General features: G+C 41.6%; 2 protein-coding genes across 2 annotated transcripts in view; one reads left to right on the plus strand and one right to left on the minus strand.

Annotated features, from left to right (window-relative positions):
- Window positions 1-766: 766 nt before the first annotated feature.
- Window positions 767-8,920, minus strand: LOC119659845. The gene is made up of 3 exons (XM_038068146.1): window positions 8,614-8,920; window positions 2,506-2,563; window positions 767-2,446 (listed from the first exon to the last, which is right to left on the minus strand). Exons 1-3 carry the CDS (start codon window positions 8,758-8,760, stop codon window positions 1,065-1,067), a joined length of 1,587 nt encoding a protein of 528 aa, XP_037924074.1. The 5' UTR covers window positions 8,761-8,920; the 3' UTR covers window positions 767-1,064.
- A 7,520-nt stretch (window positions 8,921-16,440) lies between these two features.
- The window catches only part of LOC119654499, a 51,145-nt gene continuing 49,335 nt past the window's right edge, over window positions 16,441-18,250 (plus strand). The window contains exon 1 of the mRNA XM_038059968.1: window positions 16,441-16,759. Coding sequence (XP_037915896.1) covers window positions 16,586-16,759 — 174 coding nt within the window. The 5' untranslated portion in view covers window positions 16,441-16,585. The remainder of the gene's footprint in view (window positions 16,760-18,250) is intronic.

Raw genomic sequence — 18,250 nt, forward strand, 5'->3', positions numbered from 1 at the left:
CCTATGCCCGGGAACCCAGAGGAGGGTGACCTTGAGCGTGCCGCCCAGATGGTTAAGCGCGTTTTTGCACTGCCCCACCAGCCGGGAAGATGTCGTTGAGTACAAGGTCTTGATGGCCGCTTGGCTGTCGGTCAGAACGGCTATGTTACGCTCGGGGCTCGAATCACGCTCCAGCCATCGACAGACTTTCAATATCGCCAGTACTTTTACCTGGAATACACTGGCGAAACCTGGGAGACCATACGACTTGGATACACAGTGTGTATTCGAGAAAACCTCCGTGCCGACTCAAAGATGGCCATCTTTGATCCGTCCGTAAAGAATACCGTGTGATAGTCTTGCAACATTCCGAGAGTGGGTCCGTTAAAGAAATCATCACTTTCTACACCTCCCACTCCCCGCCTTTTTAACAAATTTCAAAATTAATACCGGCTTCGAAAAGTACTAATCGAGACCTTTCGTTTAATACCCCAAGATATTACTCACTGCATGCCTGGGCGTCCACATTTCCCACCTTCTCACAAAATTTCGTGTCAATCGGTACAGCCGTTTCTTTGAAAAGTTTGTGTGACAGACATTGAACCGATTTTAATAAGGTTTTGTTTTGCAAACAAAACCTTAAAAATGAATTATCCGGTTTGAGGACGCTTTTCATCCTGTAAAAATGCAAGGCCATATCGACTACGTACTTCTTAATATCAATTCAAGCCCTAAACTACAAATAAAAGACACTTTTTTTATCTCAGAAATCTACATATTATACAGTTTCTATTGTTCTAGCCTAACTGCTGCATCTGCAATGCAAATAGCAGTTGCCTTTGGGTGTAATGCTTTCTGTATTATGTTGGCATCAATGATGGTAGAACCCAGATTTTTTCATACATCTATTGTATAATATATTGAACTAGAATTTCAAGTCAGAACTTACAAATTTGAAACAACATTACTGAAATCCCTGTGCAGAAGGGATGTTAAAATAATGGTCAACCATCTCTAAAAATTCGAATAATTTCCAAAAAGGGCACGGGATCGTGAGTGTCCCGTCGACGATACCTCCTGTTGCTTCATCTTTTCATGTACCTGTTCGCGTGATGGCTAGACTCTAAGCCCTTTATGACGTTCAACGAAGAGTGTTTCGACCGCTTGGAATATTTTGACGGCCTGTTCTCATCTACTCTCGGAAAGTCATCTATGGTGCTTCTATTTAAACGATCTGGCTGGCTGTGTCGGGTTGATTTTCTATGGGTAGCCTCTTTCTCCATTGGCTCGTCATCCGTCTTCGTTATAGAGAGTTTCCTACAAACCTTCAGCTTCATGTTATTTAGCTGCTGTTCAAGCTCATTTCGAATTTTCTCCATTTGTTTGATATCCTTTTCCCATTCTGTTTTATCCTCTTTTAGAGTAGCAATGGACGTCTTGCATATTTCCAGAAGACATTCCTTGTGTTTTGCACCATTATACAGAATTTCTAGTTTCTCTTCGAGCTTCTGCAAATTCAGTATCTCATCTCGGCAGGTTATCTTCGCACTGCAATCTTCCATGGGAAAGTTTGGGCAGCAAACTGCAAGTTTGATGCGGTGTAGCTTCTTTTCGAGCTGTTTGATTTTCTCACAAAGTTTCAGTAGAATATTATGAAGATTGTGTTTTTGGCAAAGCAAGACTTCTTTCGAGCGGCAGCATTGCTCGATAAGTATATTCTTCTCTTTAATTTCGAAGCAATATTTAACGATTTGTTGCTCCAGTTTCGTAATTTTGGAATCGAAGATTGGTCGAAGTTTACTTGGACCACAGCAGAGGGGATTTATGTTGTTGTTTGGTTTATATTGGGAGTAAGCCCAGTTTCTGGACATCGAGGGAGGATCTTGCATCTGATTAGATGGCCCTGCTGGTTTCCCACTACAAAATTCTCCGATTTTCTTTATGCATTCTTCTCGACCTTTTCCGCATTGCTCCAAAATTGAATGTAATTCGTGGACGTTGGAACAAAATTTTGTAAAACCGACGACTTCAGGTTTGTCATCATCTCCTTGGTCTTTAGTTGGTTCAGGTTTTTCTGGAGGATATTTCGTAAACCCAGTCACGCGGGGTTTCGTTTCATCTTCAGAAGTGTCTGGGGCTTCTGCTAGATTTGCTAAGGGTTGATAACAGTCATTGGCCCTGTAAGATCTGAGACTCTCGTTAGCAGCTGTTGTGAAAGCTTTATTCAAAGGATTATTCTTGCTAAGATAATCGAATATTCCGAAAGAATTCCTGCGTTGCGTGCAGCATGATCCACTGGGTTCGTTATGTTCAACAGGGAGCAGGAGCTCAAATCTCAATGCTTCTACCATATCCGGTGTCACTGCTGATCTGCTCAATATTTGGTCTTTCAGCTTCATTAAGTTATTGAGTGTTTCGTCGCACTGCTTGATACGATCTTCCAGACAAGTTGTAAGTACTTGCATGTCTGCAAAAGTGTAATTGGGGTAATCCCAACTAAATCTTCAATAGAAATAATCTACTTACTTCCACTATCATTGTCATCAAGGTTTTCTAATTGATTTTGAATTCGAAGTCTCATTGCCTAGAAAATAAAAAGTTGTTTGAAATTGTTTCTTCTGGATATGGAGCTGCAACTAATTTCATTTATATATTAATAACATTCCGCTGCGATTCATTCTAATGCCTACTATTTAATTTATTCCTTGCGGCAGTGTAGGGGTAGAAAAAATATCGGAAAACACCGTGAAAATATGCTGCCCTTTTGTTCGAAATTGACAAGCGAACCCACGAGAAGATTGGACTAACTACAAATTATTTGTAAAAGCATAGATCATCTAAAATTGTTTTCGAACAGGCCTTGTAATTCAAACATGTCTCCTATTCACTGATGAGGAGTATAAAGAATCCACGTGGTCCTCTTTCGTTTTGTTATCTTTTCCTCTCTACTTTCAATGGTAGCTTGCCTCATTTTCATTGTCATCACACTTAATACTGTGCAAATGATAAGCTTTGAAGCACCGGAACAGCACAATGGCGGACAAAGACTTATGATGAATAGGGTTTCGAAACTGGGTCAAAAAGTCCGGTGCGATATACTAAGATTGTCATAAACTCCCATGTGGAGCATAGCGCGTCAACCACATCCCTGTCGTTTATGGAGCAACATGGTCCAGCTACTGCAGGACTTTCCTCCATTATTCTGGGCGATGTATCTTGGAGGAGACACATTCTACGACTATAGTGGGATAGTCAATACCAGTCTGTGATGAAATTGCCGCTCTTCTTCAGTACGCGACTATAAGCTGTACTTCCGTCTTCTCATTAGCACGTCAATTAAAAATTTGACCCATAAATCCACAAATTAATATTGCCCCAGGCCAGAGTATCGCGATGGCAGACATAAGTCCATGAAAGGTTAGAACTTTCCAGTGACAATTGCAGCCATAACAGGGACGCAATTGCAGGCAAAACATGGGCGACACAAGTTGAACGTGATGTTAAGGTAACAGCATTTCCATGTTGCAGATAAAATGGGCAAAGCGGATTGACCGATGTTAGCGCTTCAATAAAGATCCAATTCTACATCAACGTCGGCGGCAATCTCGCTTTCAACATATACAAATTCTTCAACTTCCATTCTAGCAAACAAGAAGTGTGCAATGACCTGCCAAACGGAAAGCTAGTTTACTATCTTCAGTCCAATTCTTTTTACCTCCAATCTGCTGCACTGATAATAAGTATTAGTTTTTTTCCGGAATATTTCTTCCGCGAAGAATATACCAGATATAATTCGCATTGATGCTGTCGAAGACTTTCTGGAAATCGACAAAAGGTTGGAACATTGATTACACCGTACTGTATATGCTCGACACAGGAGGATTCAGAGCGCTGCTTGTCGATCAAGCTTTCGGGGTACTCTTTGATATGTGTGTTATCGTCATGAAGCCGGGGAACACACGAATCCACCTCCAAATGCGGGACTCGAAACGGGCACGTTTTTCAAAATATTGGGTTGGGGAAAAATAAATGTCGTATTTAGCCAATAGATGGCGACACTTAAACATATCTTGTGTTGTACTTATCGTATCGAGTCATACTGTACGGCGATTTGGAGATCTCTTTAACAGTGTTGTGTTCGTACGTTTCAGTCTCAAGTTATAGCGCGTCAAAGATGGAGTCCACCAAGCAAGGAATTCGTCATATTTTAGGTTTTTGCTAGCTGAGAGGTAAAAATGCAACGAAGGCGGCTGAAAAAAATTGTGAAGTTTACGGTTCCGATACTGTAACGATTCGCACAGCACTGCGTTGGTTCGATCGATTTCGTTCTGGTGTAGTGGATGTCGAAGATATACCCCGTACTGGCAAAACGATAAAATCGTCGAAATCATCCAAGTAGACTGGCATGTGAGCATTCGCTCGATTGGCCAGGAACTGGGTATGGACCATAAAACCGTTTGGAATCATTTGCAGAAGATTGGATGCCAAAACTAGCTGGATGTTTGGGTGCCACACATCAACGCTTGCGATGCACTGTTGAAACGGAACGAATTCGACCCATTTTTGAAGCGGATGGTGACTGGTGATGAAAAGTGGATCACGTACGACAACCTCAAACGAAAAAGATCGTGGTCGAAGCGCGGCGAGCCAGCCCAAACCATCGCCAAACCCGGATTGACGGCCAGGAAGGTTTTGCTGTGTGTTTGGTGGGATTGGAAGGGAATCATCCACCATGAGCTGCTCAACTATAGCCAGACCCTCAATTCGGTCCTCTACTGTGAGCAACTCGACCGTTTGAAGGAATGGTGTTGTGTTCCACCAGGACAACGTTCGGCCTCACACATCTTTGATGACCCGCCAGAAGCTACGGGAGCTCGGATGGGATGTCCTATCGCACCCATCGTAGTCGGAACCTGCCACCAAGTGATTACCATCTCTTCCACACCATGCAAAACGCTCTTGGTGCTACTAACTTTGCCTCAAAAGAGGCTTGCGATAATTGGCTGTCTGAGTTTTTTGCAAATAAGGAGGGGGTTTTATAAGGGGGGAGGGGGAATGAAGTTGTCTACTAAATGGTAACAAGTTCGCGAACAAAACGGTGCATATTTGACTTACATCGGGTAATTCTAAGTATGTTAAATAAAGTGTCAAATTTCGATCACAAATACGACATTTCTTTTTCCCCAACCCAATATTAGCAATCAGATTTTCAGGATTTACGAATGAGTGGAAGTTAGTGAGTATGCAATAAAGACTTCCGCGGAGAGACCGTCAAAGTCGGCTTTACTCTTTGTGAGCACATTGATAGAAAAGATTATTTCACTTTCATTTGGAAAGCAGTCGGGATCTACATATTCTGATACGTCAAACGATAGCATTCCGGGAATCAAGCCTCTCGAAAATGAAGACCAGTAGTGAACAGTGACAATCACACCCTGCACGACGGTAACCCTTTCATTAACAAGATGCTAAGGATCTAAAATGAAAAATATATCCCCAATCCAAGGTATTATGCTAACTGAATCTTTTCGAGCAGAGCCTTATAGAGTAAGCCTGGCCCTTTCGCTAGGGACTATGGTAAGGCGAACCTTTTGGACAAAATCCTAAAAAACAGAAACTTTGAAATGAAATTAGGTATAATTTAAATTGTCATGTACACAACCCGAGATTGTCCACAGGAGGGATACTTTCAACACTAATGAAGTCGACGTGGTCGCAGTGGAATAGAGAGCCAGGATTACGCTGGTGATGTCGTATAAATCTGTATGTACCTCGATTAAGGACGGACTCATCGATTACGACCTTTTGGAATCTACTACGGTATCGAGGGACCCCACAAAGTTTACTTCATCCAATTTGAGCGAGACTACCTACGCTATAAGCTACGCACTCTGGGGTTAAATGTGCTAAAAAGGTGAAAGTTTGGTGAGCACTCCTCTTGTGACACTATATATGTGTATACTGTACTCTGTATACTGTACTGTAAGTACAAGCCCGCGCTGCTTGATGGTTGGTTTTGAACTGAATACTGGCTTCGAGATTTCGGTCGAGAAAGAACAACTGTCTTAGCCGGGATGGAAGTAGGTTCACACAACTGATGAGGATTTATTTCCCTGTTTGTCATGTGTTACAGGAAAGTAGATCTGACGGCCGATGAACCGAAGCAAAACGACGAGGACCATTTTTTTGTATTGGAAAAGATGCTAATAGGCCTCTAAGAGTCAGCGCACGTAGAAAGCTGCCAGACTAGGTTGGAGCTTGGTGTCTAACATGCGAATTTTGAATACCTTGCTAGAATGAACATTTTACCCAGATTAATCGTGAGATTAAGACATTGAATCCAATTTAATCACTGTTGGCATCCAACCAGGATACAGCAGCTGTCGGACTATCCTCTGTTTTGATTCCTCCAAAGTGCTACGTGGGCGCCGTGTCATAGCATGCGAGAACCATATAAATAAAATCAGCGATGCGATACGATAAGATTTCCAGGCGACGGATTTCTCGGATATGGTTCATTGCGTCTTCAAAACCGCAGGCTATCCTAGGACAGACTAGCTAAGTTGGCCGTTTACCTCCGGTTTCTTTACCAGATAAACCGCCAATTTTTCTTACTCCGCATAAATAGAGACTGCCTGGAGGGACTAGAAAATGATAACTATTAAATGCACTCTGCAGTGTCAGAAACGCAAGAGTGAAAGCATTCCGCTCCGCGGAGAGATGTAGATAGACAGTCTGACAGGGACTGCCAATCCCCTACAAAAGCGCTACTTTTTTCAAGGATTTAGGGATCCTAAGTCCTCTTTCACCGACGAAGAAGTCGCTGACATGAAAGGGATGGATTTCTGTTGGACCTAAGTATTAACATAAACCTGTGTGTGTAACAGGGGCAGTACGCCAATCAATGCTCAGACCCAAAGATCATTGAATCTCATTCTTTCTCAAAAGGTCGGAAGACTCTTGGACGCAATTTTCTTGTGAGACGCTGAAGCTGCTAGTTCAAACCTACTTTCCCGCCAGCAAGGAGAATTACTAATGTCCAAGGTATAGGAAAACGAATAATGCCTGACGACTGGCAACGAGACATTATCTATCCTATACATAAAAAGGGGGATATCACCCAGTGCAGCAGTTATGAAGGTATCACGTTGCTGAATACCATTTATAAGATATTCTTCGCTATCTTGCTAGGCCGGATAACCCCATACGCCCCGAACATTATTGATCCATACCAAAGAGGCCAAATCAGCAGCAGATCAGATTTTCTCTCTGCGGTAAGCGATGGAAAAACTGTTGGAATATGGACATCACATGCACCATGTTTTCATCGAGTTTAAGGCCGCCTATGATAGCATAGGCAGGGTAAAACTGTTCACGCCCATGAGAGAATTCGGTATCTCGACGAAATAAATAAGACTGACTAGGCTGACTCTGACCAATGAGCAAGGCCAGAAAAAAACAGCAGTATCACTCTCGAGATCATTCAACATCAACAGCGGTCTAAGACAAGGGGATGCCCTTTCAACCTGGCCCTAGAGAAAGTGATTCGTGATGCAGACGTAAATGCGATGACGATATCGATATTATGGGCAGAACAACCCGGTATGCACAGTCTACCATTATCCAGATCGAGCAGGCGGTGGTTGTCGCAAGATCTTGGGCTGAACGTTAATGAAGGCAAGACGAAGTACATGGTGACAATGGAAGCGCCAAAAACTAAAGAACGGACAACATCGAATTGCACTGGTCAAACGAGAAGAATAAAGATAGGAGACTACAACTTTGAAAGCGTTGAAAATTTCTACTATCTCCTATAATCACAAGCGATAACAGCTAAGACGATGATATCCAAAAGAGCCTATTTCAGATTAAAAAAACTGTTCCGTTCGACACGTCTCACCATAGCAATTACTATACAAAACTATGATCTTGCCAGTCCTTATGTATTTCTCTGAAACCTAGGTTCTTAGCAAAAAAATTGCTAATTTTTGACCGCGTTCGAAAGAAGAATCCTCCGAAGAATTTTTGTCCCCCTACATGAGAATGGACAATTCCGTAGTCTACACAACGACGAAATCTATAAGCGATACTACGACAGTCAAGTTTTGGATAAAATCCGGCTCAACAAGTTGCAGTGGACGGGTCAATTCTGGAGTTCCTTATTAAGGCGGCTTAGACCGGATACCGGTTGTTGCGCTGTTGTTGATAAATAAGCATTAGAGCTTTGCTGGGTATGAGGTTATCAAATCGGTAATTACCGAGGATAATAACACAGTCTCTCCACATATAAATCTTCGAGCCCAGACTACCTTATGTCAATCATACACCAGAAAAAGGAAGAATGAGGTATACCGTCGCTCTTCACGAAATAATTAGCAAGGTTGATCGGTTGCTTAATTACAAGCAAGAACCCCTAACTGCATTCTGGGATATAGACGGGGAACTCAACAATGTTAGTCCCTATCAGGGAATCTTTAACCAGAATAGGATTGGAGAAGTGCCTTACGGACTGCATTGGTTTGGGTAAACCTTGCTAATCATTGGGAAATGTGCTTACCGATGAAATATGTCGTCTAAAGTGACTTCCAAAGTTTGGAAAAATATGTTTAGGTAGTAAAACAATCTTAATTTTACCTTTGTATCTTGCAAAAATTGTTTAGTTTTTTTCGAGGTTTCACCATATAAAGCTTTATTTTCTTGTGTTCTCAGATTATGTAGTTTCTTGACTTGTTCGATATATTCGCCCCGTTTTTTCATCATATTTTCCAAGGGATTCGACATGTTACAAGCAATAGGTTTGCAGAAAGATTGAAAACTACTCAAAATCTATAGAACATGCAAAATTTACAAACACTTTTCGGAAAAAGCTTAAAATTATAATTTGTTCGAATTTTGCTAACTAAACAAAGTAATAAAAGTTTCGTTTGTATGACGAAAAACACTAAAATGACAAAATCTGAATTCACGAAAAGCCAGGTTGATTGAGAAGTTTAGTTCTACATTCAAAAGACAAAGTGCCGGGCTTTTAGTAATGTTCCAACAAAGGACAAGTGGTACGTCATACACAAGACATTATGCTGCCTGCCGTAACGGAGAAATGATTCTGCGCTGGCGAGTAAGTCCAAAATCGGCGCTAGGACTGTTACCTTTTAGTTGATATACTTTGTATAAAATGGACCCTTTGGAAATTCGATCTACAGTCTGTTCGACTGCGCGTCTTTATGTCCACACACATTTTTTTCGGAAACACTACTTTCGGCATAAATTTCAACGAGCATCTCATCTCAAACATGAAAGGGGTCGTTATATGATCCAAGCTGAAGTAAACATTTTTTCTCCCATACCTCTATACCTATACCTCTATATATATATAAGGCTATACCTTACTGGGTGTCAAATGAAAGATCCTGATTACTATTATAGTTTTTAAGGTTTTATGTAAAACGAAAGCTTATTAAAATTGCAATTTTCTCGGAGACGGTTGTAGCGATTGATACCAAATTTAATAAAGAGGCGGGAGCTGTGAACGCTCACGCATGTAGTGAGATACATAATTCTACTCCGAAAGGAGGAGTAAATTTTGTTTCCACCAAATATAGTCATGTGGGGTATCAAATGAAAAGTTTCGGTTAGTACTTTCCGAAGCCACTCTTAGCTTTGACATTTGTTGGAAAGGTGGCGAGTGGGGGGGAGATTGGTCTTTCTTTAACGGACCCATTCTCAGAAACCATCCACGAAATTTTGCACCAACGTAGGCTATCCTACCGAGTTTGGTGGAAATTGCATTTTTACCAACAAATTTATAATAGGTCAAAGTTATCGCTTCTTTGTAAATTCAAGGGGATATTCTCATATAATATATGCATATATTACGTGCTGCGTACTAATGGGACAACACTCAAATGTCTTTATAAAAGAAAAGAAACATTTCATACCTAAAGCGTCCAACTTCCGGTTTCCCGACTTGTTTATATATGATAAGCAGGGTGCATGACAGCACAAAAGTAAATAGAAATATCCATGACATTAGCGGAATTCAAACCCGAGGCCGCGGTCATCCAAACTAACCTTTGCGTCCTATAGTATTACTTAATGTTTTTGAATAGATTTGAGACCTAGATTTCACTTTTCCCTTCAGATGGCGAAATAATCATCATCAACGGCGCAACAACCGGTACCCGGTCTAGGCCTACCTTAATAAGGAACTCCAGGCATCCCGGTTTTGCGCCGAGGTCCACCAATTCGATATCCCTAAAAGCTGTCTGGCGTCTTGACCTACGCCATCGTTCCATCTCAGGTAGGGTCTGTCTTGTCTTCTTTTTTTACCATAGATATTGCCCTTATAGACTTTCCGGGCTGGATCATTCTCACGCATATCGATTAAGTGACCCGCCCACCGTAACTTATTGAACCGGATTTTACCCACAACCTGACGGTCATGGCATCACTCACAGATTTCGTCGTTATGTAGGCTATGGTATCGTCCATCCTTATGTAGGGGGCTAAAAATTCTTCGGAGGATTCTTCTCTTGCACGCGGCCAAGAGTTTGCAATTTTTCTTGCAAGTCTCCGAGAAATACATGAGGACTGGCAAGATTATAGTCTTGTACAGTAATAGCTTGGACCCTATGGTGAGACATTTGGCTGCGAACAAACGCATGCAGACTTCATCGTTATAGCTGTTATCGGTTGTGATATTCGACCCTAGGTAAGAGAAATTATCAAGGGTTGCAAAGCTGTAGTCTCCTATCTTTATTCTTCACGTTTGACCATTGAAGTTTGATGTTGTTGATTGATTCATTTTTGGTGTTGACGTTGCCACCATATATTTTGTTTTGCTTTCATTAATGTGCAGCCCAAGATTTCGTGCCAATCACCGCCTTTTCGATTTGGTTGAAGCCAGTTTGTACATCTCGGGTCGTTCTTCCCATGATGTCGATATCGTTAGCATAGGCCAGTAGTTGCGTTGTCTTAAAGAGGATCGTATTCCCCTTGCATTTACCCCAGCTTCACCGATCACTTCCTCCAGAGTCAGATTAAAGAGGACGCATGATAGGGCATCCCTTTGTCGTAGACCGTTGTTGATGTCGAATCTGGCCTCGCACATTGGTCAGGGTCAGCCTAGTCAGTCTTATCAATTTCATCGGGAGATCGAATTCTCCCATGGCCTTGTACAGTTTTACCCTGGCTACGTTATCATAGGCGGCTTTAAAGTCAATGAAAAGATATTGCAACTGATGTACATATTCCAACAGTTTTGTCATCGCTTGCTGCAGAGATAAAATCTGATCTGTTGGTGGTTTGCCTGCAGTGAAACCTCTTTGGTATGTTCTGGTCATATGGGGCTATCCAGTCTAGCAACATGGAGAATATCTTATATATGGTACTTAGCAACGTGATACCTCTATAATTGCTGCACTGCGTGATATCCATTTTTATGTATGGGATAGATAATGCCTCGTTGCCAGTCGCCAGGCATTGATTCGCTATCCCACACCTTGAGCATAAATTGATGAACCTCTTGGTGTGATTAGTCACCTTCATATTCAACCAATTCGGCTGAAATTCCATCGGCTCCTGGCGACTTATCATTTTTAAGCCGATGAATTGGTTGTTCAGTAGTTCATCAAAGTTCTCAGCCCATCGCTGAAATATGCCCATTCTGTTGGAAATCAGATTTCCCTCTTTGTCTCGGCAGGATGAGCATCGAAGTGTATAAGGCTTCATCCTGCTGACTTGTTAGTAGAACTTCAGCGCCTGGTGCGGTTGCTCCCTCTACTTTTCGAGTTCACAGACCTGTTGATTTTCCCAGGCTTCCTTCTTTAATCGGTGAAGTCGCTTTTCTGTTCGCCGTAGTTCGTGATAAATCTCCGCGCATGCCCGCATCCTTTGAGAATTCAACATTATTCCGTAGGCAGCATTCTTCGGTTTCGTTGCTAGCTTACATTCATCGTCAAACCAGCCATCCCGACTCTTTTTGCGGCCGGGGACAAGTATGTTTGTGGCGTATTTATAATAACGTTCTTCAGGTTATTTTGAAAATCATTTGTTGCTTCTTGCGTTATTGCGGCATCCATTTCCTTGTTATAGGTGTTGCGGGGAGTTGTATCGTGGATAGCTTCAGTGTTAACTCTCACCTGATTGTCAGAGGGGATTCTGGGTGGTGTTGTTATTCCAGCTCGGAGCGCCATGCCAACGAGGTAGTGATCCGAGTCTATATTGGCCCCCTATATGATCTGACATCCATCAAAGCTGAGAGGTGCTTAGTTCGATCAACATATGGTCAATTTGGTTGAAAGTGGTCCCGTCTGGAAAGGCGAACGTTTGTTTGTGGACCGCTTTCCGCGCAAACCAGGTACTTCCAGCAACCATGTCGTATGACACTGCTAATTGAATAATCCGCAGACCGTTATCATTTGTATTTTGATGTAAGCTATCGTCTGAATACGGGCTCCGGCCCTACTTGGTTGTTGAAATGGGAAAGGCTTCGAAGTTCATTTTAGAAGTACAAAATTTGGTGTCGAAATTAGTGATAATGTTAGATATAATACTGGCATTCCAACTATTATTAACAAAGTTATAGAAGATAAAAATTATTTATTTTACGTGAATTTATTGCACACTAAAACCAGTATGACGTCATTATGAAGTAAGCGCATATGAACGGCGGAGATCTAGTTTGGAGCATATTAAGAAATATTTTGAATTAGCTGTGTACAAGTGACAACTTTTTTCTGTGCGCTTCTCGTTAACACCGTATCTTCCAGAAGTATCTCCTTGACCATTTCCGGCTTCATGCGAGGTCTGGAAATTGATTGATGATTATTACTGTGTATCTACTCCTCCTTAACATATCACCGCATCCTTGGCTAGCGTATTGTTGGTGAAAGTGAGGTAATTGTGTTGAATCCTCCAGAGTTCGTCAGTACCACATTCAGACATGATATCACAATAACAACAACAATATTGTCCTCTTGCATTGGTTGCTCTGCCACCACATTTTCCTACCTGTTTATCTGCCTGTTTTTCTTAGAAACAGTTACTTCTGTTGATACGGAAGTTGGTGGAAAGGTGGGAAATGCGAACCTCCACGCATGCAGTGAATAAGGGGGTGAGGGGGGTGGGGGGTTTCGGTATTAAGTGAAAGGTTTCGATTTATACTTTTCAAAGCCAGGATGCAAATGGGCGGTGGTTTGGAAGTGATCAGTTTTTTTACAGAACCATTCTCAGAATTTACACAACCGAGAAATCTGGAAAAATATGAAGCTGCCTCTATAAGGCTCAAAAATACCCTCCATACCGACACCTGCTACAATAAATATAATAATAAGATATTGCAATATTTTCTAGAAAGTGATTTCAAATACCCCTGAAATTCACCCCATTATCATAAATGCACTAATATAGGCTTTTGTATAGAGCATTATGTTACTAAGTTTATTGGAAATCGCGCTTATAGTAACACAATTGCAGTAAATCAAAGCTGTCACTTTTGTACAAGTTTACTGCAATCTTTTAAATTTGAATGTCAGCATCACACTAGTCTGACATAATATAATACAAGCTATAAGTATGAATGGGATAGACATTTGCCTGCAACCAAAGCCTGTCATACCAGAAACGCCGAGATTCTGGTTTCCACTGTTTAAGATTTTGGTGTAAGACGATCGGTTCACTATCTGTCTGTCTGTCTATCTGCCACACGCAGTTTTCTTAGAAACGGTTATACCGATTGATGCCAAATTTATTGGAAAAGTGGGAACTGTGAACGCCCACACATACAGTGAATTACATCGTTCACATGGAATTTAAGCATGCTCCATTCCATTCAAAAGAGGGGCGTACTTTTTTTTTACTGAAAATAGTCATGTGGGGTATCAAATGAAAGCTCTCGATTAGTATCTTTCAAAGCTGGTCTCGGCTCCGATATTTAATGCGCAAATACCCTCCATACCGATATATTATTAACTGAAGTTAATAATAGTAAAAAACTATAATTTTTAGTAATTAACTGTTCATTTTAGAATCATGATCCTACCAATTTTGGTGGAATATCGCACTATTACTAATAAAGCTGCATAGGTCCAATTTGCAGATTCTGTATAAAATCTTAGACTTTTGAATGTCAGTAGCACCCGAAAGTGGATATTTTAATATATATTATGTCCTGGTACAAATGGAAAAAATGTCAAGAATTTCTTTATAAGAAATACACAAAACCTTTCATACCTGAAGCGTGAAGCTGGTACAGAAAATGGCGTTATTTGCTATTTTTAAAGATCGCACTTCCGAAAGACAGACAGATAAAAAACTGCAACTAGCAGTGGAGGCAAAGAGGAAAGGAGAGCCCACTTAAATCATAGACTTAGCTTCCATTAGTCCTGCTTGACGCATTGTATGACTTGGCACGTTAGCGGGGACTGCACCCATAGCGATCATCCAATTAAAGAGACAGCTACATGTTGTCTACCATGTATAACATACCCAAAGCCAAGAGAAACATCAGGTTTGTCTGCAAAGGTACTGGATGAGCAGACCTTCGTAGAAGTGTGGCCGGACCAACCTTATAAGGCTTGCGTCGTATGAAAAAAGCTCTTTATGTCACACAATACATCGCTATGGCATGTGAAGCATCCATACCGAGGAGAAATGGAATAGTAAACTGGCCGGCCTTCAATCAGCGTGCCACCAAGCCAGAAGAACGGACCAGAAGCCGAAAGGTAGGAGTGATCAGGTGCAAAAAGAGCATACAAGGAAACCCGAAAAAATCTCAAATTTGCCATCCAGCAGAGGAAAAGGGAATCTTGTAAGGAGTTCTACTCGGAGGCGGAGTTGTGATGGAACGATTCAGAGGCCGTTCAGTTCCGGAGATCCCGCGTCGTACTCTCTTGTTGAAAATCATCCAAGGGTTATTCCCCCAGGCAAGAGTGGCGCACTGATACCATTCAGAGAACTCAGATCTGCAGATCTGCAACAGAATAAGTGACAATAAAGCTTCGGCTCTGGACAAAATACTGAATAGGGCCTTAAGTTCGCCGTGAAATCTAGACCGGGCATGTTCGCATGTTCGAAGGGTGCATGTCTGAGGAGATATTCCTGACAGCATTGAAGCGGTAGAAGTTGGTATTGATGCTGAAGGCTGGTAAACCTCTAGATGAGCCATCCTATATATCTTCTAGACACTAAGGCAAAATGCTGAAGCGGGTATAATAGATTGCTTCCGGCTGTTGAGGACTAAGGAGGCCTGTTAGATCAACAATATGGGTTCCTTAAATCCAGATAAATCATTGATGCTATTAAATTGGTTACTGACTTAGCCCAAAATGCAATTCCTGGAAAGGGTAGTGCCAGTGAATATTGCCCGGTAGTAACGCTGGATGCGAAAAATGCATTCAAATTCGGCCATTTGGAGTCATATACAGAAGTCCCTGGCGACAATTTGTGTTCCCATCTATCACGCTGCCATTCTAGACAGCGGGTGCCTCCTTAATCTGCCATTTCCGGAAGAAGCCACGGTGATGGACTACGCCGATGACATTGCACTGGTTGTATTTGCATAGCATCTCGAAAATGCTGATTTGTACTCATGCAAAGCAATCAGTGCTGTTAAGCCGAAAAGGAGAGATCCATAAACGGATAGCAACAGCTATGCGAGCAAGTCGTTGGACTAATAGGTAGGTCCTTTCCATCAGGGAGTGGCTTGGAAAAAGCATGGGGAGATAAATCATAAACTCACCCAGTTTCCCACCGGCCATGGAGGATACCAAATGCATGTAAAAGTTTAAATTGTATACTTCATATGAATGTCCACATTGCGATGGAGTCCCGGACGATCCAGCGCACGTATTCTTCCTATGCTATGAGGTTCATGGAAGAAAGGAGGAATCTAGAGGAAACTTTAGGTGAAGTACTATGACCGGAAAATTTTGTCGGGAGAATGCCAGGAGGTTAAGGATGCGATCAACCTCATGATCGCAGCAATCCTGGAGAAACTGCGAAAAGTGGGAGAGGTGAGGAAGACGCGGTTCCGAACGGCACGGATAGAAGAAAGGCGAGCTAACTCCGCCCGGTAACGTAATACCTAATGGTGGTTCCGCGGGGCACAGGATAATCGGAGGTGATTTTAGTTCGATAAAAATCCCACTCCCCCTCCCATGTGTCCAGGCCACAGTGGCACAGTCTTTTAAAGATTTCACCTCCTTAAAAAAGAAAACTGACAATAAACCGATTTTAATTAGGTTTTGTTTTATATAAAAACCTGAAAAACGATTGTTGATTTCGTATTTTTTCAAATATTTATCTAGATCTAACTCAAATATTTACCTAAATTTAATTCTAAGAAGAGAAAGTTTCAAATGTACTGTGTTGCCATTTCCGTCACCGGAGAGAAAACAATGCATTGAAAAAGTTCACTGTATTGAAAAATACACACAAATCACTTTTCAAAGCTGACAGGTCTAATGATGTTTGAAAATCTTTAAGAAAGTTTTAAGCAAACATTTTAAAATTTTTAACAAATTTTTCAAATTTTAGTGAAGCCTTAAATCTTTTAAGTTAGTATCAAAATTCTAAATTGAGATGGTTTAATGGAAACGGGGAGACACAAATGGCATATTCTACGCAAAGATATTTTATGAAATTTGATTCGTTGGAAGCCCCTGATGAATGTGTTACCGGCATTAAGCAATATTTGTCATGCCTCGACTCGCGAGCATGGTCAATGGATCCAATACAAAGGAATTTGTATCTGAAGGATCAAATTGGTTGTGGTCCAAGTCTTGTGAGTATTTTCATTATATTTCTATTTTCCTTATTTGTCCGCAAAGATTAGTCTCCTTTCCAAATACGCAAATCAATTTTTTATTGTATAAATCAACATCCATTCACGATATCATCTCCATCCCAGAAAATTTAAACTATTTCCTCAAATGAAGCGCAGAACTCCTACTTAAAAAATGTATTGCATTACTTTGGCACTTTTGATACAGCTAGCTATAAGACAGGCTCGTCAAGGAAGGACGAAGGGCAATGGGAGTTTTGTAGAGCCCCGGAATAGGGATACACATATATTTGCAGAATTTACTTCTCTCTTTCCATGGCTCTCTGAACACCATTTACCTATAATTGCCTACAATATTGCATTGTTGTCGATGTCGGTAAATTATTTTTAAGTGAATCTAGATAATAAAATATATAACCCACTGAGCACAGGTCGATTTGAAGCAACACCAAATACCACCATATGAATGGTGGTGCACGTGGCTTGGTGCACGTTGTGCTTGTCCTTGATAAATTCTGACAACTCAACTATTTTTGCCTCAAGCTGGGTGAAGGGTAATTCCTCCGGATTGGGACTCCGCTCCCTATAAGGCAGAGTTACCCCTTTTATACACTCGTTCACTTTTGGCCTTTATTGACTTCCAAACAATTTTAACATTATATGCCAAGGTGACCAAGTTGTCCACTACCGAGACATTGCGGTCAAGGGACATCGACGGCCGGGAAGCTTGCTCACTCCCAAAAGCCACCGGTACTGGGGTTCCGAGCCCCTGCACCGTAAGTTTACTTCTTCTCTCGTCTTCCATGGTGGTTTCATGTTCTGGGTATCCTTCCCATAGCCATTTTGGTCCACGCACCAGAGCTGAGCAAACACTAGCCCATGCACAGTCAGAAAAGAGAAGTGCATGAACACATATTTACTCATCAATAGGTATGCCCAATCCGCCAGCTGGGGTCGGCCCTGATGGGAGATCTGGCCACTCCTCATAAGGTCCGTCTGTCTGTCTGTCTGCCCGTCACACACATTTTTCTCAGAGACTGTAGCAGCGATTGACACGAAATTTGGTGGAAAGGTGGAAACTGTGAACGCTCACGCATACAGTGAGTTGCATCCTGTTACGTCGAATTTAAGGGGAGTGTACATTTTTTTGTCCCAAATATAGTCATGTGGTCTATCAACTGAAAGGTGTCGGTTAGTACTTTCCGGGAGTTCGGGGGGTCGAAAATTAAACTGCCCAACCGAAATATCTGAAAAAAATCAGGAGGCTGCCACTATATAGTGACTAGGCTCTGAAATACCTTGCATACCGATATCTGTTCAAATAAAGTTAATAATAGTATATTACTATAATTTTCAGTTCCCTTGAGTTCATCCTAGCACGACAAAATGCAGCAATGTAGGCTATAATATAGAGCCTGATCCTAGTTTGGTGGAAATCGCACTATTACTAATAAACTTATAATAGGTCAAAGTTGTCACTTCCGTGGAAAT

The sequence above is a fragment of the Hermetia illucens genome, chromosome 1 (genome assembly GCF_905115235.1).
Source record: "Hermetia illucens chromosome 1, iHerIll2.2.curated.20191125, whole genome shotgun sequence".
Classification (NCBI taxonomy): domain Eukaryota; kingdom Metazoa; phylum Arthropoda; class Insecta; order Diptera; family Stratiomyidae; genus Hermetia; species Hermetia illucens.

What these genes read in the sequence shown, in the direction of transcription:
- LOC119659845 (XM_038068146.1), bottom strand. Translation starts at nt 8,760, where the DNA reads ATGTCGAATCCCTTGGAAAATATGATGAAAAAACGGGGCGAATATATC. An exon ending in AATTTTTGCAAGATACAAAG is followed by an intron (nt 2,564 to 8,613) that starts GTAAAATTAAGA and finishes TTTATTTTCTAG; the next exon opens with GCAATGAGACTTCGAATTCA. An exon ending in TGATGACAATGATAGTGGAA is followed by an intron (nt 2,447 to 2,505) that starts GTAAGTAGATTA and finishes ACACTTTTGCAG; the next exon opens with ACATGCAAGTACTTACAACT.